The sequence below is a fragment of the Dendropsophus ebraccatus genome, chromosome 3 (genome assembly GCF_027789765.1).
Source record: "Dendropsophus ebraccatus isolate aDenEbr1 chromosome 3, aDenEbr1.pat, whole genome shotgun sequence".
Classification (NCBI taxonomy): Eukaryota; Metazoa; Chordata; class Amphibia; order Anura; family Hylidae; genus Dendropsophus; species Dendropsophus ebraccatus.
In genome coordinates, this window is record NC_091456.1 from 81588687 (window position 1) to 81612997 (window position 24311).

Sequence of the window (24311 nt, forward strand, 5' to 3'; positions counted from 1 at the left end):
AGGCCCATTGAATCCTATGTCATTTCCAAATCAATCAAAGTAGAAAGCAAAAAAGGAACGCAGAGCACATCATAGGGCGACAATGTATGTGCTTATAGCAGTCCAGTGGGCCGACCCATACCTGAGTTTGTTGTGTACAGACACAACGTGTAAAAAGGATTCATGTGTATTGTGGAACAGGAGAAGGTTATCCAGAGGTTTGTGTAGGATTTCAAAAAAAGGCTGTGTTGACAGTTTTTTAGGTTCATTTTAATTTTTTCAGCATGTTTCAGTCTGACATATATGTTTTACACTTCACAAAATTTGTGCTGAAATGCTTGCTTAAATACAGATATATTTTGCCATGTTAGTGGCCAACAAGAAGCCCCGGCATTTAATTTTTCAAAAAGAACAGTTACAGATTTAAAGCTTAATTTAAAGCTTTTAGAATTTAAGGGATATTTTAAACATTAATTCAATAGATTTCAACGTACCTCTACCCTAGCAGCCCTTTTTTTATGTTTTTTTGAGATGTAACCAGTAGTTTTTATGTGTGGACAAAGCTTCACCATTTTAACAAGCTATGTCCTCCTTTAGCTGATTAACCCATTGGAAGCATTTGTGTTCTCCACTAGCAGATTTATCTTTCACAAGAAGCTATATCTACTTTCTTTAGCTGAGCCACTTAATACACAGGGAGATTTTATTACCTGTTTTATAAATAATATACTGTCTGATGTAAAGTTCAGGATTCCGTTGAGAGGTAATGAACATTTTTAGCTAATTACCATTTTAATGATTAGCAGCTAATTAGGATCCAATGATTAATTCATCTGATTTGTGATTTGTTTTGACAAATGTATGAGAAAAATTCAGACCTGAATCCAGAAAGGAATGAACAGCTATACTACATGGAAGTGTGCAATAAATTTACATATTAAACACAGAATATCCAGCTAAACAATCATGTAACACCTACAACAATGTTATCCCAAAGAAACATAGAAACATAGAAGATTGTCGGCAGAAAAAGACCACTGGGTCCATCTAGTCTGCCCTTTTAGTATTTTCTTTCTTATTATCTTAGGATAGATATTTTACAAAGACAAATCCAAAGAAGGATCAAAAAAATGCAGGACAATCCAAAATAAATATACTTATATTTCTTTATTAAAGTAGAATTTAATTTAAAATACATACAGAAAAAATAATAAATAAAAAGCACAAAAATTGGGGGAATGAAACAACACAAAATACATAGAACGGTGATGGGACATAAAGCAATGTTTTATGAAGTCATATATTGCACATGCATGGAAGTTGAATTAAACTAATATAATCATGGCAGTATAAGCACCCTCCATTGAGTAAAAAATAGTGTAGATAGTATTTAGTTAGCAGCAAAGAATAAAGTGCATAAGGTAAACAACCTATTTAAAGCTGCAATTTGCTAAATAAGCAACTATAAAGGTGAAATCACCAACAAGTAAATATCAAATGGACATACAAACTAGGAGGATGCGTATACTGCAACAAGTCCCACACACCTACTCACCCTACGCACGTTTCGCGTGGCTCGCTTTGTCAAGGGATATCCCTTGACAAATCGAGCCACGCGAAACGTGCGTAGGGTGAGTAGGTGTGTGGGACTTGTTGCAGTATACGCATCCTCCTAGTTTGTATGTCCATTTGATATTTACTTGTTGGTGATTTCACCTTTATAGTTGATTATTTAGCAAATTGCAGCTTTAGGCTGGGTTCACACACAGTATATTTCAGGTAGTATTTGGTCCTCATGTCAGGTCCTCATAGCAACCAAAACCAGGAGTGGATTGAAAGCACAGAAAGGCTCTGTTCACATAATGTTGTAATTGAGTGGATGGACGTCATTTAATGGCAAATATTTGCTGTTATCTTAAAACAACGGCCGTTGTATCGAAATAATAGCAGTTATTTACTGTTATATGGCGGCCATCCACTCAATTTCAACATTGTGTGAACATAGCCTTTCTGTGTTTTTAATCCACACCTGGTTTTGGTTGCTATGAGGACCTGACATGAGGACCAAATACTGCCTGAAATATACTGTGTGTGAACCCAGCCTAAAATAGGTTGTTTACCTTATGCACTTTATGCACTTTATTCTTTGCTGCTAACTAAATACTATCTACACAATTTTTTACTCAATGGAGGGTGCTTATACTGCCATGATTATATTAGTTTAATTCAACTTCCATGCATGTGCAATATATGACTTCATAAAACATTGCTTTATTTCCCATCACCGTTCTATGTATTTTGTGTTGTTTCATTCCCCCAATTTTTGTGCTTTTTATTTATTATTTTTTCTGTATGTATTTTAAATTAAATTCTACTTTAATAAAGAAATATAAGTATATTTATTTTGGATTGTCCTGCATTTTTTTGATCCTTCTTTGGATTTGTCTTTGTATAATACATTTTTTGGTGCGTTTAGGACTGTAATTATTTTTGGGCATTTTTTGTTAGGATAGATATTTGTTTATCCCAGGCGTGTTTAAATTCTGTTATTGTAGATTTACCAACCACCTCTGCTGGAAGTTTGTTCCAGGTATCTACTACTCTTTCAGTAAAATAATATTTTCTCACGTTGCTTCTGATCTTTCCCCCAACTAATCTCTCACTGTGTCCTCTTGTTCTTGAGCTCAGTTTTTTACTAAAAACACTCCCCTCTTGAACCTTATTTATTCCTTTAACATACTTAAAGGTTTCAATCATGTCCCCCCTTTCTCTTCTTTCCTCCAGACTATACAGATTCAAATCCTTAAGTCTTTCCTGATATGGTTTATGCCTCATACCCTCCACCATTTTTGTAGCCCGTCTTTGGACCCGTTCTATTTTATTTTATTTTTAGGTGAGGTCTCCAGAACTGGACACAGTATTTCAGATGTGTTCTCACCAGAGCTCTAAAGAGCGGGATCACAATCTCCTCTTCCTACTGGTTATACCTCTAGCTATACACCCCAGCATATGATTTGCTTTCCCCACTGCCTGGTTGCACTGGTGACTTATTTTAAGGCTGTCAGATATCACTACCTCTAAATCCTTCTCTTCTGAAGTCTTTTCCAACACAGTACTGCCTATGTGATACTCGGATAGAGGATTCCTCCTCCCCAAGTGCATTGTTTTACATTTGGAAAGGTTAAACTTCAATTTCCACTTTTTGGACCACTTATCTAGCAAAGCTAAATCATTTTCCATATTACTGACACCTCCAGGAATATCAACCCTATTGCACACTTTTGTGTCGTCAGCAAACAGACAAACTTTACCTACCAAACCTTCTCCTATGTCACTTACAAACATATAAAAAAAGAATAGGACCCAGAACAAACCCTTGTGGCACACCACTTGTAACCAGTCTCTGCTCGGAATATACACCATTAACAGCAACCCTCTGATATCTATCCTTCAGCCAACCACAAATCCACTGAACTATCCAGGGATTAAGTCCAATTTTCTCCAACTTCTCTATCAGCTCTTTATGGGGAACTGTATCAAAAGCTTTGCTGAAGTCCAGATAGGCGATATCCACAGCACCACCTTCATCCAGCACTTTTGTGGCATAATCAAAGAAATCAATGAGATTAGTCTGACATGATCGGCCCTCAGTAAAGCCATGCTGGTTTGGATCCATGAAATTGTTGTTTCTTAGGTGATCCATTATCTTCTTTTTTAAAAGAGTTTCCATCATTTTCACTACTACAGATGTGAAGCTCACTGGCCTGTAGTTACTGGGCTCTTCTCTACTCCCCTTCTTGTGGATTGGTATAACATTGGCCGTTCTCCAATCATCGGGGACATCTCCTGTTAGCAGGGATTGGTTATACAGATCAGGGGCGCAGCAATCACTGATCTGAGTTCTTTAAGAACCCTGGGATGGACACCATCTGGGCCCACATCGCCTTATTTAACTTTAAACAGGCAAGTTCCTCTGCAACTTCAGTCTCTGAAAATACTGGAGCTGAACCCATATAACTGGAGGCAATGTTGTGTCCAGCCATCCTGTGATTGCGAAGGCCTCCTTCTGAAAACACTGAGCAAAAGTAACTATTCAAATAGTCAGCGACCGCCTTATCTCCATCAATAAATGTATTCTCCCCATTGTTTATTTTAGTAATGCTGCACCCATTCTTCTTTTTCTTCCTGTCATTATATCTGAAGAAGGTTTTATTCCCCTCCTTAACAGATTTTGCCATTTCTTCTTTTGAGGCTTTAGCAGCATTTATAATCTGCTTTGCCTCCTTCTGTATACTTTTATACGTCTCTCTGTCAGCTTCATTTCCAGTCTCTTTATACTTCCTATACGCTGCCTTTTTTCCTTTTGCAATGGCCTTGACCTCTCTAGTAAACCACAATGGATTCTTATTCCTTTTACTTTTGCTAACTTCTCGCACATGTAGTCTAGTTGCCTTTAATATGGCATTTTTTTATTCTGCCCACTGAGTGCTCGCTCCTGATGTTTTATCCCACCCTCTTAATTCTTTATCCAAATACTCCCCCATTTTATTTAAATCTCTCTTCCTTAAATCCAATACTCTTGTTGTAGTATGGGATTGGGCGCAGTAAGTTTGTATGTCAAACCATAAACACTGGTGGTCACTCGAACCTAAATTTTTTTCCACTCTAACTTCAGACACCCGATCCCCATTAGTAAATACTAAATCTAGAATGTTCTCTCCTCTGGTTGGTGACTTCACAAGCTGTTTTAGAGATGCCCCTGTAAGGGCCTCCATTACATTCTTGCTTTTACATGTAAGTGCAGAAGGGATATTCCAATCCACATCCGGCATGTTAAAGTCACCCATAACTACAATGTCCCCCTTTATTGACATTTTTGTAATTTCATCCATCAGTATGTTAAAATGTATGCAACAGCTCATTAAATGAATATATCTTTTTTATTAAAGCAAAAGCTAACACACATTTAAAAACACTGACCGTGGAGGCATGATTTTATTACAGCTAAAGTATATAACTTTACATTTTGCATAGAAAACACCCTTGACTTATACAGTATAACTATCCTATACAGTATAAACACTGTTTATTTACTGTTTACCTACTGTGTTGTCATTTCTTTTAGCATGTAACTGTCAATACTTAATTTTTAATTTATTTTATGTATTTTATTGTTATAAAGCTGTGTCATGTGGGGAGCCACCCGTTCCAGAACATGGCAGCATTATGGGCTCCAATTTTACCTATGGACTGACAGTTATTTTCAGGTACAATTTTACGCTCTTTTTTATATATATAGATTTTTTTTATATTGAAAATTTGTAAAATGTAATTGTGTACTTTCATGAAAAAGGACCAATTGTTTGACCAATATCTATTTCATTTTGGGGTATTACAGTATGAGATTGAATACCGTAAACAGTAATGTAATATAATAAGAATCAAGCTTGTTGTATTTAAAGGGAATCTGTCAGCACCCAGGGCATATCTGACGTGCTGACAGTGTGTTGTGTGCTGACAGTGTGCTGCCAATCCTATTGTGAGCATCGCATCTTTTGGTAATTTTTCAGCGGAGTGGATTATGCACAATCTCAGGTCTCCTACTATAATGAAGGGTCAAAGAGGAGTTGTGGCTTAGTGTTTGTCCCGCATTCTGGCACTCTTCACCACTCCTTCCTCCTCCCTCTTCTTCATGAATAATCAATGCTGACCAGCCTCCTGCTCACTCACGCTGTCAGTCAGTGTCTGCTAGCAGAGGACTATGGGTAATTCACCTGTCTAGAAACCTGCAGCAGGTTTTGCTTGGCTTCAAATCCCCTGATGGAAATGAAATATAGTTATTTTTATTTTATTTTTCTTCATTAATGTATTTTTAAAAGTGCAAAACCTGCTGCAGGTCTCTAGAGCAGTGACTTACCCCTAGCCCACACCTCCAAACCAGGTTAGGTGATTCAATGATATCTGATTGCAGTCCTCTGTTGGGTGATACTGACTGACAGTTGAGTGAGCAGGAGGCCGGTCAGCATTGATTATTCAAGGAGAAGAGGGAGGAGGAAGGAGTGGTGAGGAGTGCCAGAGTGGGGCACAAATGCTCGGTCACAACTCCTCTTTCACTCTTCATTACAGTAGAAGACCTAAGATTGCGCATAATCCACTCCACAGATAGATTACCAAAAGGTAACATGCTCACAAGGGGACTGCCAAGTACAGCACACTGTAAGGCCATGCAGGGCCAGGGTGCTGACAGATTTCTTTTAACATCTTAGTGCTGCAGCTAGTTTGGGCATTAATGACCAAGCTCATTTTTCAAAATCTGACCTGCCTCACTTAATATGGTTATAGCTCCATGATGCTTTAATGTATGCTAGCAATTCAGATATTTTTTTTGTGACATATTGTACTTAATGTTAGTAGCAAAATTTGCTCACTATCACGTGTGTTGAAACAATATCATTTATTTTTTCTTTTTAATATTAAACTTTTGCTATTCAGTGTAAAAATAAAATAATAAATGTATTCTGTAGGTCACTATGGATTTTTATCACTGGAGGAGGGTTGCAGGGATATTTTTTATGTTTTATTGCAAACCTTTCATTTTTTTTTACTTTTACACTAGTGAACATTACTGTTTACTACTGTTCACATCATTGTAGTGCAGTTTATTGTATATGTTAGCATTATGCTCACAGGCAATCTACACAGCCATGCCAGCGCCATGACTGTGTAGAGGCACATCATTGAAAACCCTGAAGGTCTTCAAAAGGCCTTTAGGATTGCCATGGAGCTGATCAGCCCGGACCTCACTGCGGGACCTCCGATCAGGTGGGTGCGCTCACACACCCCACTGGAACCTGTTACAAGCCTCTGTCATGACAGCGGCATACTGAAACACTTATTTTTACTCATTAGTGACCGCCATAGAACGATGTATCGGCGGTCACTACTACAAATGCTGCACAAAGTGGTTCTTTCTCGATTTAAACATGTCCCTGCTCTATTACAACTAACACCCTGCTTGCATATGTGATTGGCTTATCAACGGTAAAAATACATTTATTGATTTACAATTGCATAGCCCAAAACTTTATTAATTACCTTTGCTCTCTGTTGCTGTAGATGCAATGAGGGATATACATTATTGGGCAGTGAAGAAACTGTATGCCTTGCTGATGGTTCCTGGAGCAATATGGTCCCATCTTGTGAGTCAGTCATGTGCTCCAAACCAAAGGAAATAGCTAATGGGAATTTCACAATAACTGGTATAACATACGAATCAACAGCATCATATAAATGTGAGACAGGATACAGGTAAAGTATAAAAAAGTATGTTATATTATAGTGTGTTAGATTTACTTACCACCAATAATCCATTTGTTTTGCTAGTCTGTACTATTTTTTTCCCCAATCCCTGCTGTATTCATTGCCTGTGGCATTGCTCAGAACAAGTCGGCAGCATGCTGTAAATGCCCCATATTCTTCCCTAATGACAAAGGAGACAAGCATTTAGGGTCTAGGGTTCAGTCAGAGATGTTAACATCCCTCAGAGACCAGATCCATTCAAGTTTCCTGAGATGGCCTGAGATGATGTGTTGTCTCAGAAGGAAGCAGTTGGGGAGATGCTGACACAACACCACACTGAAAATTACTGAATCATGGAAAGAAAACTCTTACATTCTGTGAACAATCTTTATATATTATGGGAACATATATCAAGACCCGCTCTATTCACCACGCATGATTGGTGCAGGAATTGTGCAAAAATATATACCTGCTCTGGAGCTGTAATTTTTCTGCCTTGTTTACATCTGTCTTCAGGTGTAAACATTGATTATTGAGATGCGGGAGAAGACCACGCTTTCTTCCTGCATTGCCACTCCTTCCCTGCCCATCCATCAGGCGAGTGGGGGCAATGGCAAGCATACGGCACGGTGAAGGCCACATAATCTGCGACTTGCTTATGATGTACTGTACGCCAGGGACGCATCTTTAGTAAATGTGCCCCATGAGCTAGTCTAAGTGTATGTTATTTAATAATTAGACAAATTTAGGCCACTAACTAGATAGACAATTTAGAAACCTGTATTTAAAATAGAGATTATTAAAAAAAAGACAGTTCTAAGCATATATTAATGTTTTGGGGTTTTTTTTCCAAATATTTTTCAATGTATATCAATAACAATACAGTTACATATCAAAGGAAGATATAAATAGGTTACAATACAGCAAGTTTGAAAACAATTTTGCTATAAAGAACAATAGAATCTAAAGAACAAAAACTAATGCTCTAAAAGATAGAAAGAAATGTAGATAAAGAATCTCTGTCTTTAAGATAATTAAGGAACTCTGAGTACCCCTAGGGTGCCCCTCGTCTCTGCCGTTTGATACCAAACAGTATTACAAAAGTGTTTCATGACAGCTTCCCTCTCCTTTTGCGACATAACCTTTATGAGAAAATAATTCTATTTTTTTATGAAATTTTTTGTGGAAACGTCTTTATTGCGGATTGCATCCAGCATTTCCCAATGAATAGTTTCTTTAAGTGAGGTTATTAGCTCAGAAATAGTGGGAAGTGTGTCAGAGATCCAGTAGTTTAATAAGCTTTTTAAGGCCAATAACAGATTAAGATTAATACATTTTAATACATTTTGAGGCTATAGGTTTTCCAGAGGAATCTCATTCATTCCATGTATTCTGAATAAAGGTTTTTACTAATTGACAGTATGTCTAAACTTGAGAGCAAGACCAAACACCGTGTAATAAATCTGCGCTAGGTTCTTTACATTTTAGACAATATGTCAAGAAATCATCTGGCATGGTGGAGTAAGAAAAGTTAAAAGCGTAATAATGCTTTATGAAGTAGCCGGAAGTGGATTTCCCTCAATTTCACACTGGGAGTGTCCGTTTGTATTTCTGCAGACCATTTCCGGAGAAAAGGGGGAGGAAATTTATGTAAGGAATCAATACATATCCTACGATATATTTGTGAAAGAGATAAGGTGGGAGAAGAATTGGAACATAGAAAATCAAAATAATTAGTTTTTTCTGCGTCGCACAAGATTTAAATCTATTAATAACAAAAGAACACAGTTGTTCAAATAATACCTGACGATGGGGAGGGATTTCATACATGTCTCTATATTTTTCCCATTTATTAGTAATGTTGTGTCCATGTATGTTAGTAATGTTGTTACTGTAATTGGTTGTGATTTAATTAACTACAGTTTTCCTTAGCTTGCAGGGTCCATCAGTTTTGACATGTGAAGCTTCTGGTAATTGGAGTAGGGAGCCTCCATCCTGTGAAGTTGTGATTTGTGGTCATCCTCCTGTTGTTAGGGATGCCATCTCTAAAGGAAGTGTCTTCACCTTTGGAAACACTGTGACATACACTTGCAAAGAAGGGTATGACAGTTAAGTTTACTTATAGATTTGGGGATATCAACATGTGTAGGTAGCTTAATATTAGCAGCAACTATTTTCAGATTTGTGTAGATCTTAGTACTTATTTTAGATTAATCATTGTCAGTACTACAACATAGGAAGATGGCCAAGTAATGTATGCAAAGTGTACCAGTCAGGAAGTCAGCTGTCGTGATTAGTGGTGAAATCTACTCGACAGCAGGAAGTTCGGGTAACTGTGAAGATAGAAAAAGCTGAGAAGAGTTCCGGAGTGTTCTGTTTCCATGGATGCCCGGCCACTGAGTGGATCATGACGGTTGGCCTCCTGACAGGTACACTTTAAAAGGAACAAGTTATGAACAGGTTCAATAGAATATAATAATTACCATTTTTTATGTAACTAGTCTCAAATTTATATATACTGTATATTGGAATGTATCGAGCTTCGTTCCTGCATAGGCTCTTGTTCATGCCTGTATTGTGATTTACGAGTTGTCTGCCATCTTAATTCATTCTGTCACTCTGATATGGTTCATCTAGTGTTCCCCACTTTTTTAATGATGCTCCTGTTTATAAGACAAGGGAGACATGGTGTCTTCTGTAGCACTCGGTGCATGAGGGGCATACAGAGGAAAAAAAAAGAGTGGAGCTTCTAAGCTGTCAGAAGGGATATAATAGGTGGCAATGTTATTATCATGTCAGACAGATTGCAAAGACTTATTTCCTGTCCACTTGGGAGTCCATACACTGGACTGATACTTTGGGGATTACAGCATACAGCTGTGACGTCTAAAATGAATGTATGCAGCTAGGCTGGAATGACACAGATTGCACTGCTAAAATATTGCTGCGGTTTGCATCATATGTCCAAAAACATACTTTAAGGGTACCTTCACATATACTCTATCGCAACGGACTTCATGCTGCAAGTTCTGCTGTGATGCTCTACAGTGGTCCCTCAACTTACAATGTCCTCAAGATACAATATTTTCAACATACAATGTTCCTTTCTGGACCATCGTAACTTGAGACTAGACACGACATACAATGCTACAGACGGTCAGGATCTGCGGCACATGTAAATAATTAGATGATCAACCCACTGGTAAAACCCTAGTATTACTGAAATGCCTGCACTGGTTGGCTGTCTAGTAGTGATTCTCCAAAGTACAGTGTGATACTACATGTCCTGTACTGCTCTTTACCTGTACCAGCTTGAGCTGCTCCTTTGTACTCCAGGTGAACGTGGCTTCATTTTATATTTCTGGTTCTCTGTGTGATCTGTACAGGAGCCTGAGAATATTCCAGTCTTCTACTTCGAAAGTAATCTACAGTCTCCAGTAGCTCTTTCTGACTGTTGTATATAAGGACTTGCTTTATCCATATTAGATATCTGCCTATTTTCCTTTAAATCTTATTTTTATTCTCATTTTGGGGGATTTGGAAACAATTACCAGTTTTCCATAGAATTTTGGTATCAACATACAATATTTTCAACATAAAATGGTTGTCCTGGAACCAATTAATATATGTTGAGGGACCACTGTATATTGTTAGCCACGGCTTACTCAGCAGCAGCTGGGCTAACAGGCGAATACATTACCTGTCTGCGCTCCAGCTTGCTTTTCCAACTCCCTGGTCACTGCCGCCCCACTTGGCCAGTCAATGGCTGCGGCAGGAAAGTGCACTCATTGGCTGAGCATAACGTTGGGAGTTGGAGAAGCAAGCTGGAGCACGGACAGGTAATGTATTTTCTTGTTAGCCCGGTAGATGCTGAGTTATGTAGGCTGTGGTTACATTCTTGCAGTTGAATGAAAATCTGGCGTGAGAATGTAGAGCCCATAGGCCATAACAGTACACAGCACTGCAGTGGATTTCAAAACCTGCAATAGTACATGTGAGGGCACTCTAAAAATGAAATAATTTGCAGCCAGCTCAGCATAGTAGTTGAAATTTTGACATTTAGCTAACTGATTGTTGTACAGAATCATATGGCCTCAGTGTTAATTAGTATGCAAAGTTCATAATACTTTTTCTTTTTTACAGTTACACTCTTGTTGGTCAAGAAACTATAACCTGTTTAACAACTGGAAAATGGGGTGAAAATATTCCACAGTGTATGGCTGTTTCATGTGATGAGCCTCCAAACATTGACCATGCATCTTCAGACAGTGCTCATAGACTTTATGGAGACACTGCATATTACTACTGCTTTGATGGGTATAGTATGGATGACAACAGTAAAATGCTGTGTAATGCACAAGGAAAGTGGGTACCTCCTGATGGCAAGGACATGCCTTATTGTATAGCTGATTTCTGCGAGAAACCTCCTGCTGTTGCATATGGTATCTTGGAATCAATTAACAAAGCAAAATTTGTTTCTGGCACAACCGTTAGCTTTAAATGTATGGAAGGCTTTATACTAAACACATCTTCAAAGATTGAGTGCCTGCGCGGTGGGCAATGGAACCCATCACCTACAACAATTCAGTGCATCCCAGTCCGTTGCGGAGAACCACCTGCTATCAAAAATGGCTATGTCAGTGGAAATAACTACAGCTTTGATGCAGTGGTTGCGTACAGTTGCAATAAAGGGTACTACATAAAAGGAGAGAAGAAACGGACATGCCAGGCATCTGGAGAATGGAGTGGTCGACTTCCAGCTTGTCATCCAGTGTCCTGTGGTCAACCACCTGAGCTTGAAAATGGGGTCATAGAGGTGTGTGTGTTCACTCCTTACATTTAAACTAAATTATTATACTTTGTTTTTTTTTATAACCAAGGTTAATGCTTGTTAATTTCTAGTATAATTAAATGAATTATTGTACTTAAAGTGTTATCATACTTTATAAAGAAAACCTGCAGAGCAGTAGATGATAAACTGAGAACAGGAACTCAAATGAAGCCATTTTAAATATCACATTTGAATTGGTGGCTTCTATAAAAAAGCTATACTTTTTTCTCTTTCAAAAAGTTTTGTTTGCAGCCTAGAGAAACACCCTTTGAGCTTTATCCCCTAGTTTACATATAAACTCTAATGCTTATATCTTAGCGCTGGAGCACTAGATTGCAATAAGAGTGACACCTTTGGATTTAGGGTAAGAAGAACTATTGTACATCACACTTAATTTAGGCATGCTAATGCTTGATTACAGGTCCCCTTTAATTATTTGGTTTTCCATATAAATTTTTTTCTCACAGTCCCATAAAATATGAAGTTGGGATTCTCAAATTCCATCTAGCATGTACCTGGGCTACTGGGGGAATATGGGGTACAAATGTGAGGGTGTATGAAAAGCTATAATTCTTTGAGCATAGTGTAAGTTTGACGACCATACATTCATACTGAAAAAGTTAAAATTGACAAAACTTTTGACAGGGCCTGGGCTTTTATTAATAGGATGCAGATCTGTAGCAGCCTCCTATATGTTCTCCTATGGTCTCTGTCCAACCTGTTGACTGTCAACAGAATATGGTTTTCATTTGATCTTTTTAAAGACTTTAGTTAGCTTTAGAACTCAAGTCACCAGAGAAAGCTCTGTGCAGACCACAAGCTAGAAGTAATTGTGAATTCAGCTCTAGACTATAATTATAGACTATCGTGCAGCATAAATACTAGGTAAGTAATACAATATATTTGCAAATCTACTAAACTTTTTATGCATGGAAATTGTAAAATGATCTGATGGTGGACACACATTTTGCAATGTCCAAGGTTATTCAGTGTGGAGTGTTATCAATAATAAATGAAGGGTTTTTTTAAAAAAGAAAAGCCCATAGAGTAAAAATATAGAGATAGTATGTGAAATACTTATATATTTCTTGGCAGCTAGAGGTAAATTGAATGCTTTTTTATATGTTGCCAATATGAAACTGCTTGGCATGGGCTGATTTAGTGATTGGTTCTTGTGTGAAGAATCATAATGATGCTGGAGGTTAATATCACCAGAAGCCAGTAAACTAGAATAATTTCAGACAGCAAAGGGAATTGGCTTCCAGGTATTCTATAGCATTGAATAAGAGAGTGATAGTGCCACCAAGATTGGAAGTAAAATATTTAAGTTAGGTAATAGATACTGTATGCTTGCTACTCAATTGATAATAGTTAAATCAACATATTTTTCTTTCTGCAGAATAAAACAGGTGTCGTATTGGAGGATGTGGTAACTTACTCCTGCAAACCTGGATACAAACTAGTCGGGAGCAGTAAAAGAGTATGTCAGTCCAACAAACAGTGGTTTACTGAGTCTCCACCATCATGTACTCTGCTAAACTGTGAAAAACCACCACCACTAAAACATGGTGACATTAAAGGGACAACTATTGATGTTGGTTCAAAAATTGAATTTGTATGTGATGAGGGCTATGAACTTTTGGGGGAAACTAGTTGGACTTGTCAGAAAAATGGAAAGTGGGACAAAAACCAGTTACCTAACTGTGTGCCTTCGAAATGCGAAGAACCACCACTATTACAAAACCAGTTAGTACTTAAAGAAGTTGCTAATGAAACAGGAGTTGTAAGATTTTCCTGTAGAGAGGGATATGTTCTTCGAGGCTCCTCTGTTTTACGATGTCTACCGTCACAGCACTGGAATGATTCTTTTCCAGTATGCAAGCTTGTTCTCTGTCCTAAGCCACCAGATATTGATTTTGGAGACCCTAAATCGGTGCCTTCTCTTCACTATGGAACTACAATACAATATACTTGTATGGATGGCTTTCTGCTTAGGGGACCACCTGAAATAACATGTGAAGCTGATGGTAATTGGAGTCAAGATCTTCCCAGTTGTGTTCCCGTTGAGTGTCCTCAACCAGATGAAATTCCTAATGGAATTGTTGATGTTCAAGGACTTACTTATCTTAGCACAGTTCTTTATACATGCAAGCCTGGATTTGAGTTATTAGGAAATGCCACATTAATTTGTGGGCCAGTAGGACACTGGCTAGGTGGGCTGCCAGTCTGTAAACCTATCAGATGTCCAGGAGCCAAAGATATTCCAAATGGCAAAAGTTCTTCAAACAGCCTCCATTATGGACAAACAGTAACCTATTCATGTAATAAAGGATTTAGACTTGAAGGACAGTCTACTATTACTTGCATGGAAAGAGGAGAATGGGATTCAGATCCTCCTACCTGTAAAGAGATTACTTGTAATCCCCCTCAAGCTATTGACAATGGTTTTGTTGAAGGAGCTGATTACAGGTATGGTGCCATGATCATTTATAGTTGTATGCCTGGATTTCAGTTGACTGGACCTGCCATTATTACTTGTGAAGATTCGGGATGGTCCAGTCCTACCCCATTGTGTGTACATACAGATTGTGGTCTTCCACCCCATATTGACTTTGGACAGTATAGCAAATATGATGGGAAAATAATGAACGGTGATCTAAAGTTTGATACGTATGATACCGCAATCACTAACCAGCCTCCAATCACTTCAAATAGTTTTCACAAAGGTGGAAATTACTCAGTTATGGATAATAGCAATGAAATATCTGAATTTTTATATGGAACTTTTATTTTGTACACTTGTTACCATGGCTATGAAGTTTTTGGGACACCACTATTATATTGTCAGGAAGATGGTACTTGGAATGGAAGTGCCCCTGTCTGTTTGCCAATAGAATGCAATATTCCTATAGCTCCTGAAAATGGCATGGTACAGTTTACTGATACTTCACTGGATAGCACTATTCATTATAAATGTAAAGAAGGTTTTGAACTTATTGGGTCAGAAAACAGCACATGCTTGTCTACTAAGAAATGGAGTAATGATATTCCACAGTGTGCTATCATATTTTGCAAGCCACCTAACCAAATAATAAATGGGCACATAGAAGCTTCAAATTACTCATACAGGAGTATTATATATTATAAATGTGACACAGGATACAGAATACATGGGTCTAGCAAAAGAACATGTCAAGAAGATACCCAATGGGATGGAGAAGAACCTATCTGCGTTCCTATTTTATGTGGTGAACCCCCAGCCCTAATAAATGGACATGTCACAGGAAATGATTATCACTATGGAAAACATATTGTGTATGAGTGCTCTGAAGGCTTCCAGCTCAATGGTGATAAAAACAAAACATGCCTTGATAATGGAAACTGGAGTGGAACAATATCAGAATGCTTACAAATCACATGTAAAACACCTCAGACTGTTGCTAATGGGCAGATTGAAGGGACAGAATATACTTTTGGAAGTAGTATAATTTATAGGTGTAATCCAGGACATAACTTAGAAGGGGCATCAAAGCTTACTTGCCAGAAAGATGGAACATGGGATGCGAAAGCTCCATTGTGTGCTCCCATTGACTGTGGTCCTCCAGAAGATATTTCTCATGGTTTCCTTAACAGTTCAGGTTTTCATTACAATGAATATGTACAATATGTTTGCTTTCCTGGTTATGAAATACATGGAAGTGCAACTCGACAATGTTTAGCAAGTGGCTTGTGGAGTGGAAATGCCCCCAGCTGCCTTCCTTGTGAATGCCCAAAGCCATGGGTCCAAAATGGTAAGGTTATTGGGGATGACTTCAGCTGTGGCCATTCAATCAAAATCAAATGTCATGATGGTTTCAAACTATTTGGCGATTCTGAACTCAGCTGCGAGCCTGCAGGAAAATGGAGCTCAGGCTTTCCATATTGTGGAATGGTGTCATGTGGTCCTCCACCTATAATTCCGAATGCGTTTATTAATGGAAGTAGTTCAACACTTGAGAATGCAATCAAATATACTTGTCTCCCTGGCTATGTAATGCAAGAAAAATCAGATCTTGTGTGCACAGAAGAGGGAAAGTGGAATAAACCCTACCCAGTTTGTCAGTTACTTTCCTGTGGACCACCACCCATTATACCTAACACTGTAATAAATGGCAATTCCTACAGTTTTGGAAGTGTAATTGAATATCGGTAAGAACCGTTCTTTCTTTTTTTCTTTTTTATTTCTTTTTAACTAAAGGCAAACAACTTAATACTTCAAATTAGAGTTATAATTTCTATAATTTTTTAATGCAATGAATGCATAAGGGGAGGAGGGAGGGGGAATCATATTTTTTGCTAATTCTGTGCAACTAGACAACCCCCTTAAGATGTCATAAGTGGGGCACCCCAACACTCTGTATTGAGCTCTTTAAGCACATAAACACCAGCTGTACCACCACGCATTTAAACTGTAACTACCTAGTGTTGAGCATGCTTGCTTAACTTTATATTAATGTTTATTCGGGGGCAGCAGGATATGCTGTCAAAATCCCGCCTTCAGGTGCATGCTTCGGCTGTGTTCAAACAATGTAAAATAGCGGCTTTTGTTTAACATGGCCGTTATTTGCAGAGTCAAACAACAACTGCTAGTTTACATGTTTCTCTGGTCGCATTATTGACAGGAGGAACATTATTTAACCCCTTAGAGACCCATGACGTACCTGGTACGTCATGGTGCTGCGGGGGGAGTTCAGAGATGGATCCCACCGGGACATCACTCTGAACGGCGCCGCTCCCAGCTGTGATCTGTAGCCGGGGAGCGCCTCTATTAGCCGGCGCGGATCCCGTTGCCGCGCCGGCTAATTAAGCACTTCAATGCAGCTGTCAAACCTGACAGCTGCACTGGCGTGCTTTAGGGTACAAACACACACACTGTAGCAGATTTGATGTTGAAGACTTGATGCTGTGTTCAGTTATTTAGATCTATCTGCTGCGTATTTGCTGCGTATCGCAGCAGTAAATACGCTGTGTATACGGTATGTGTGTGTTTGTACCCTTATACTTTATATGCCTGGTGTCTAGTGGGACAGATCTCCCCCCCACGATGCAATCACGGGGGGGAGATCTGTTCTTCTGCCTGTGCCGGGCCTCAGCGTCGCAATGACACTGATCCCGACTCGGCAATACATTGCACTCGCCTGCAGCAGGCCAAAGCAATCTATCACCAATCTAATGGATCTTTGCTGTGTGTATACACAGCATTGATCTCTATGAGAGATCAGTGCTGTGTGTATACAAGTCCCCCAGGGGGACTTTTAGTTAATGTAAAGAAAAAAGTGTTATTAACCCCTTAGCGACCCATGACGTATCTGATACGTCATGGTGCCGCTCGGGGTGTTCAGAGCGGGGTCCCGCCGGGACCCCACTCTGAACGGCGCTGATCCCGGCTGACACGTGCAGCCGGGCAGTGCCTCTATTAGCCGGCGCGGGTCCCGTTGCCGCACCGGCTAATTAAGCCTCTAAGTGCAGCTGTCAAACCTGACAGCTGCACTTAGAGGCACTGCGCCGCACGTCCCTGGTGTCTAGTGGGACGGATCTCCCCCCCGCGATGCGATTGCGGGGGGGAGATCCGTTCTTCTGCCCGTGCCGGGCCTCAGCGTCGGAATGACGCTGATCCCGGCTCGGCAATAGATTGCTATGGCCTTCAGCAGGCCATAGTAATCTATGACCGATCTAATCGATCTTTGCTGTGTATATACACAGCATTGATCTCTATGAGAGATCAGTGCTGTCTATATACAAGTCCCCCAGGGGGGCTTCTAGTTACAGTAAAAAAAAAAGTAAAAAAGTGTTTTTATTAATAAAAAATCCCCTCCCCTAATAAAAGTCCAAATCACCCCCCTTTTCCCATTTTATAAATATAAATTAATAAATAAATAAATAAACATATTTAGTATCGCCGCGCACGTAATCGCCCGAACTATTAATTAATCACATTCCTGATCTCGCACGGTAAACGGCGTCAGCGCAAAAAAATTCCAAAGTGCAAAATTGCGCATTTTTGGTCGCATCAAATCCAGAAAAAATGTAATAAAAAACGATCAAAAAGTCGTATATGCGCAATCAAGGTACCGATAGAAACTGCATGGCAATCCTTCCTCATATGTTTTACTACTTTTATGTATATGGGTATGTTGTTTTTTTTTTTGATAAAAACAATAAAAAATTTTGTTTGAAAAAAAAAAAGGTACCGATAGAAAGAACACATCATGGCGCAAAAACTGACACCTCACACAGCCCCATAGACCAAAGGATAAAAGCGCTTTTAAGGAACGTATATTTGTTAACAATGGTTTGAATTTTTTACAGGCCATCCGATACAATATAAGTTATACATGTTATATATCATAGTAATCGTAACGACTTGAGGAACATGCATAACAAGTCAGTTTTACCATAGGGCGAACGGCGTAAATGCAAAACTCCCCGAAATCAAAACAAATTCGTTTTTTTTTCAATTTGACAGCGCAAATGATTTTTTTCCGGTTTCGCAGCATATGTTATGGAAAAATAATGCCTGTCATTGCAAAGTACAATTGGTTTCGCAAAAAATAAGCGCTCATATAAGTCTCTAGGTGAAAAAATGCAAGCGCTATGGACTTTTAAACTTAAAATGGAATAAGCAAAAGCGCAAAAACGAAAATAGGCTTTGACCTTAAGGGGTTAATAAAAAAATCCCCTCCCCTGATAAAAGTCCAAATCACCCCCCTTTTCCCATTTTATAAATATAAATAATTATATAAATAAACATATTTTGTATTGCCGCGCATGTAATCGCCCGAACTAATAAATTATCACATTCCTGATCTTCCACAATAAATGGCCTAAGCGCAAAAAATTCCAAAGTGCAAAATTGCGCATTTTTGGTCGCATCAAATCCAGAAAAAATTTAATAAGTGATCAAAAAGTCGCATATGCGCAAACAAGGTACCAATTGAAAGTAAAGATCATGGCGCAAAAAATGACACCTCACACAGCCCCATAGACCAAAGCATAAAAGCGCTATTAGCATGGGAATAGAGCCATTTTAAGGAACATATATTTGTTAACAATGGTTTGAATTTTTTAAAAGCCATCAGATAAAATAAAAGTTATACATGTTACATATTGTTGTAATCGTAATGACTGGAGGAACATGCATAACAAGTTAATTTTACCCCAGAGCGAACATCTTAAATGCAAAACTCCCCGAAATTTAAACAAATTCTGTTTTTTTTTCAATTTGACAGCGCAAATATTTTTTTTCCGGTTTTGCAGCATATTTTATTAAAAAATAATGCCTGTCATTGCAAAGTACAATTGATTTCACAAAAAATAAGGGCACATATGGGTCTCTCGGTGAAAAAATGCAAGCGCTATGGCCTTTTAAACATAAAGTGGAAAAAGCAAAAGTGCAAAAATGAAAATTGGCTTTGACCTTAAGGGGTTAAAGCCCATTGAAAACTGCCAGACGTATGGATGTGCCTGGAAATCAATTAACCATTAAGAATCTAGGTGACCCACTTCCTTAACAATTCCTGTCACTTCTACATAAGGTCTCATATTTAATACTGATTTAGGCTATGTGCACACTGCAAGTCCGGCCGTAGTGCGAACCGCGAATATACGCACGCAGTTTTGAGGTTCATGCGTTCGCTTGAAAATATACGATATACGCCCGCACAATGCACACTACGTATGAGCTTAAGACCTGATCGTATGCGGCGCCGTGAAAAATGAACAAGACCATTGTTTGAGGACGGAAATGTTCCAACTCACGGCCGTGGATTTCCATGCGGTCCCGTACGAAGTACTTATTTCAGCCAAATTGAACTTGATTTTTTGATCCAAAAGGTTCTGTGTGTTTTATTGGGCTGGGTGAAGATTTCCAAGTAAATGACCTGTTTCAGATCGCTTCAAACAAGCTAGGGAAGCATAACTGTACTACGGGCGTATGTTCGCGGTTCGTACGCATCCGGCTGCATGTCGATTTTTCCCACGCCCGTAGTTTCAGCCGCACATGTACGGCGGTGTACGAAATGCGGCTGGACTTATACGCAGTGTGAACATAGCCTAAGGGTATGTTCACATTGAGTAAATCAGGAGGAATTCTGAGGCGGAACTCTCCACCGCGGAATCCCGCCTTCCTCAGTGTGCCATAGCCTGTCTATTGGATAGCTCGCGTGCCTCCGCTGTCCCTGCTCTTCGCTCAAAGAATTGACATGTCAATTCTTCGAGCGGAGAGCGGCGGCATCGGAGGCGATAAAGCTCTCCCATAGACAGGCTATGGCACACTGAGGCAGGCGGGATTCAAATTTCGCCTGATTTACTCAGTGTGAACATACCTTAAAAGTCATTGTTACAGTATTTGCTGCAGTTTTGGTTGATTGATGGTTGTTTGATGCAATAGACTTAAGTACAGTATGTTTCATTTGTATCTATGGACCTTACACTTGTGTATTCTGAACATGTTAGAAACATATTTTCCATCACTGTACATGTATAAAGGATCTGAAATTTCTTATTAACACATTTGTATTACAGATGTGAAGATGGCTATATAAGGGATGGAGATGTGGCAACAAAAAGCTGTGCAGAGGATGGAACCTGGTCAACAGAGGAAATTAGTTGTGTCCCAAGAAAATGTAAATTGCAGTCTGATACAGTAAAAATCAGGGCAGATTATGATATAAATAAAACAGTAACAGTCATCTGCAAAACAGGTTATACACTATCAGGACCAAGCACTTCAACCTGCATGGTAAATATATGTCTATATATTAATATACATATTCATAGTACACAACAAATATTCAAATTTCTAGCATATTTTATGAATTATTAAAAATTTTTACAACAATTTCTTATTGTATCTTTGCATTTTGCAAAAAATAAAAAATAAAATGTAAAGACAAGAATAAGTCATTAAGTAAGAAACAGCATAACAATGGTTATTTACAGTACATGTTATCATACGGTCCTGCGGAATACAAATTAACAGATCACCAAACTGGTCAAACATGAATAGGGGGCCTAAAAGGGTCAGCGTAAAACTGTTAATTAACAACAGAAAGGGAGGAAGGAGGGAAGGTAGGTTGTGTCCTATTATATTAAGAGCAGAGTCCAGATGGTCTTCTAAAATAGGTGTCATTTTTTTATTTATCATGTTGATTTGCAAATTAACTTGGAGAGTGTTTTTTCTTCTGTGCATAAGCAATTGTTCGGTAAGTAGTAATGAAAAGAAACTGAACTAATTTCTGGTGATGTGTTTTTATTTAAAAGTCCTCCCTACAGTCCTCAACGTCAAATTGTTTTGAGAACTCTTGTACACAAACTTCCAGATTTCTAGCTGATTACCAGTTGGGTGATAAAGCATAGTTAAGTATGGTATAAATTAGGCCTAGGTGACTGATTTGATTGGATGAATTATTCATTTTAATGAAGCACTATTATAATTTTTCACCAGAACATTGCCATTAATATCAGCTTCGCCCTTGTGGAAGGCTACTATTGGGCTGGGTGGAGGTATGGCAGTATGGGCAGCAAGATATGGAGTAGATCAGGAGGCTTATTATACCCTTGATGGGTAACTCTCTATAGGGACAGGCATCTACTACCTTCAGAAGTAGATCAGACAGGTCAGCCAAATGGAGTGTTGACTAAAGGAAAAGAGTTTCTTTTTTTTCATCCCGGAGTACTGGCACCCAGTTTATAACATGCAATATGTGCTATTTGCAAAGGCCCCCATACACCTTCAAAAACTGAAAGCCTATCGATTGTCTGGTCATCAGTTATGTTGTTTACCAACTGCACGTCCTTCCCATACACAGGAACATTTGGCAAAGCCGAATGTTCCTGTGTTCTCTATGGGGAGGGGTAAGCCACAAGGGGGTCAGCTCTGGTTTTCCATCATGACCAACCCTTGTCACCACCAATATCATCTTCGGCGGGTTCATCCAACATAAAGCAAAGGTCTACGGCCACCTTAAGACCTGGCAGTCTGTAATATGAAGCAGAGACCACTCACATGGGTCTAGCAGGTCATCACAAATCAAATTCTCCTTTTTCACTATCATCTTTCAGGCTGGCCTCTAATGTAGAATCTACTACGTGGTCAAAACTACACTGACACACAAATCAGCTCTGTTTCAAATTGACTGCATTCAGAACAAGTGGACCAGCACATAATTATGAGTTCTTGCACATAATTATTGTGTCCGCTTTAGCAAATGACAGAAGCTAAAAGCTATGTGTTAATTGTTAGCAAAATAAAAGGAAACAATGTTAAACAAAGCATCCTGACATTTCTAAACTAAGTTTGGGAGAAATTAATAATAATCCTTATGGTCAGCTACAGTAAGTGAATTGGCATACAGTAATGTCTTGCCAAAAAGATGGCTCCTCCTTTAGTTTTTCCTAAGCACTGGCTATGTAAAAGGGGGAAGAAAAAAAAAGTTTCAGTGAAAAGAGCTAAATTTTTTAGACCTTTTGTGTGGAGCAAGTTAAAAACCCTGTAGATTATGTGATATTATTTTTAAAGTAATCATGAGTGGTGTAAAATGTCAAAATGTTACTGGTGGGTATTAAGTTAGTTCACAGAGTGTGGGGAAAGAAAAAAATGCATGGGGTCCCATCGAAAAACAAGCAAACATTTAACCCTTTGAGGACCAGGCCCAAAATGACCCAGTGGACCGGCCAAATTTTGATCTTAGTGTTTTTTCGTTTTTCCCTCCTCCCTTTCTAAGAGCTCTAGCACTTTCAGTTTTCTATCTACAAGCCATGTAAGTGCTTGTTTGTTACAGGAATAGTTGTACTTTGTAATGGCGTCTTTCATTTTACCATAACATGTATGACGGAATCCCAAATATATTATTTATGAAGATATAAATAGGTAAAATCGTAAAAAAGAATGCAATATGGTAACGTTTAGGGGGTTCCTGTGTCTACGTAATGCACTATATGGTAAAAGCGACATGATACCGTTATTCTATAGGTCAGTCCGAACACAACCATATGCAGGTTACACAGATTCTCTAATGTTATATATATTTTTTTAAATTAGATCCTTTTTTTTTGGCAATTAATTATTAATAAAATGGGCCTATTGTGACGCTTATAACGGTTTTATTTTTTCACTTACGGGGCTGTTAGGGGTTGTCATTTTTTCCGCCATAATCTCTAGTTTTTAATAATACCATATTTGTGAAGATCGGACGTTTTGATCACTTTTTATAAATCTTTTTTTATATATAATGTAACATAAAATCGGTAATCCGGGCACTTTTTTCCCTCTTTTCATCTACGCCGTTCAAAGTTCACAATGACGCTTATTATATTTTAATAGATCGGACAATTACGCACGCTACGGTATATTATATGTTTATTTGTTTATTTATTTTTATATGTTTTATTTATATAATGGGAAAGGGGGGTGATTTAGACTTTTATTGGGGGAGGGGTTTTGGGGTAGTGTGTTGTTTTTTTTTACACATTTGAAGTCCCTTTGGGGGACTTTTACATACAGTACTTTGATTGCTCACACTGTACAATGCTATGCCATAGGCATACACAAAGGATTACACCACAAAGAGCCACTGAAAGCCCCCATTCAGAGGTCAGAGAGGTCAGTGCTGATGTCAGAGGAGAGAGCCCGGTGATGTAGCTGTAAATTAACTCTTTGTTGTACTGTTTTGGTGTCAGATCTCTTCCCTCTACATAGAGAACAATGAAGACAGGGGGGGGGGGGGAGCTTTAAACTGCTTTTTCATGATAAAAATGCATTTTTCAGCTAATAAACCCAATTACAAAGTTTCTTAAAATCGCCTGTAAATTTTTTAATGACAGTAACACTTTAAGATTAATGCAATTGGTAATAGTTGCACGGTTGTTACTTACAGTGGTTGTTGAACTAGGGGGTCATGGCCTTGCTGCTGCAAAAGTGACTTCCTATATAAGGCTAGAGAAAGCAAGTTGTTGAATGTAGAAGAAGAGACATTACGGAAGGGAAAGCATGGAAATGCAAGGTGGTATGTGAGAGAGAATGATAACTAGATGAGGTGAAAAGGAAAAATAAATATACAAGACAGGAATAGGAGCTAGCATGACTTCCCTGTATGTGGTAAAAATCTAAAAATGAGAATTCAATTATTTTCTTAAATTCATGATGCCACAGTCATAGTTTTTC

At 38.6% G+C, this 24311-nt stretch overlaps 1 protein-coding gene across 3 annotated transcripts in view; it reads left to right on the forward strand.

Annotated features, from left to right (window-relative positions):
* SVEP1 (sushi, von Willebrand factor type A, EGF and pentraxin domain containing 1) overlaps window positions 1-24311 on the forward strand; it is a 280520-nt gene that overhangs the window by 208889 nt on the left and 47320 nt on the right. For all 3 annotated transcript variants that reach the window (XM_069962108.1, XM_069962109.1, XM_069962110.1), the window contains exons 34-39: window positions 5162-5246; window positions 7096-7287; window positions 9211-9378; window positions 11422-12094; window positions 13509-16297; window positions 20672-20888. In XM_069962108.1, coding sequence (XP_069818209.1) covers window positions 5162-5246; window positions 7096-7287; window positions 9211-9378; window positions 11422-12094; window positions 13509-16297; window positions 20672-20888 — 4124 coding nt within the window. The remainder of the gene's footprint in view (window positions 1-5161; window positions 5247-7095; window positions 7288-9210; window positions 9379-11421; window positions 12095-13508; window positions 16298-20671; window positions 20889-24311) is intronic.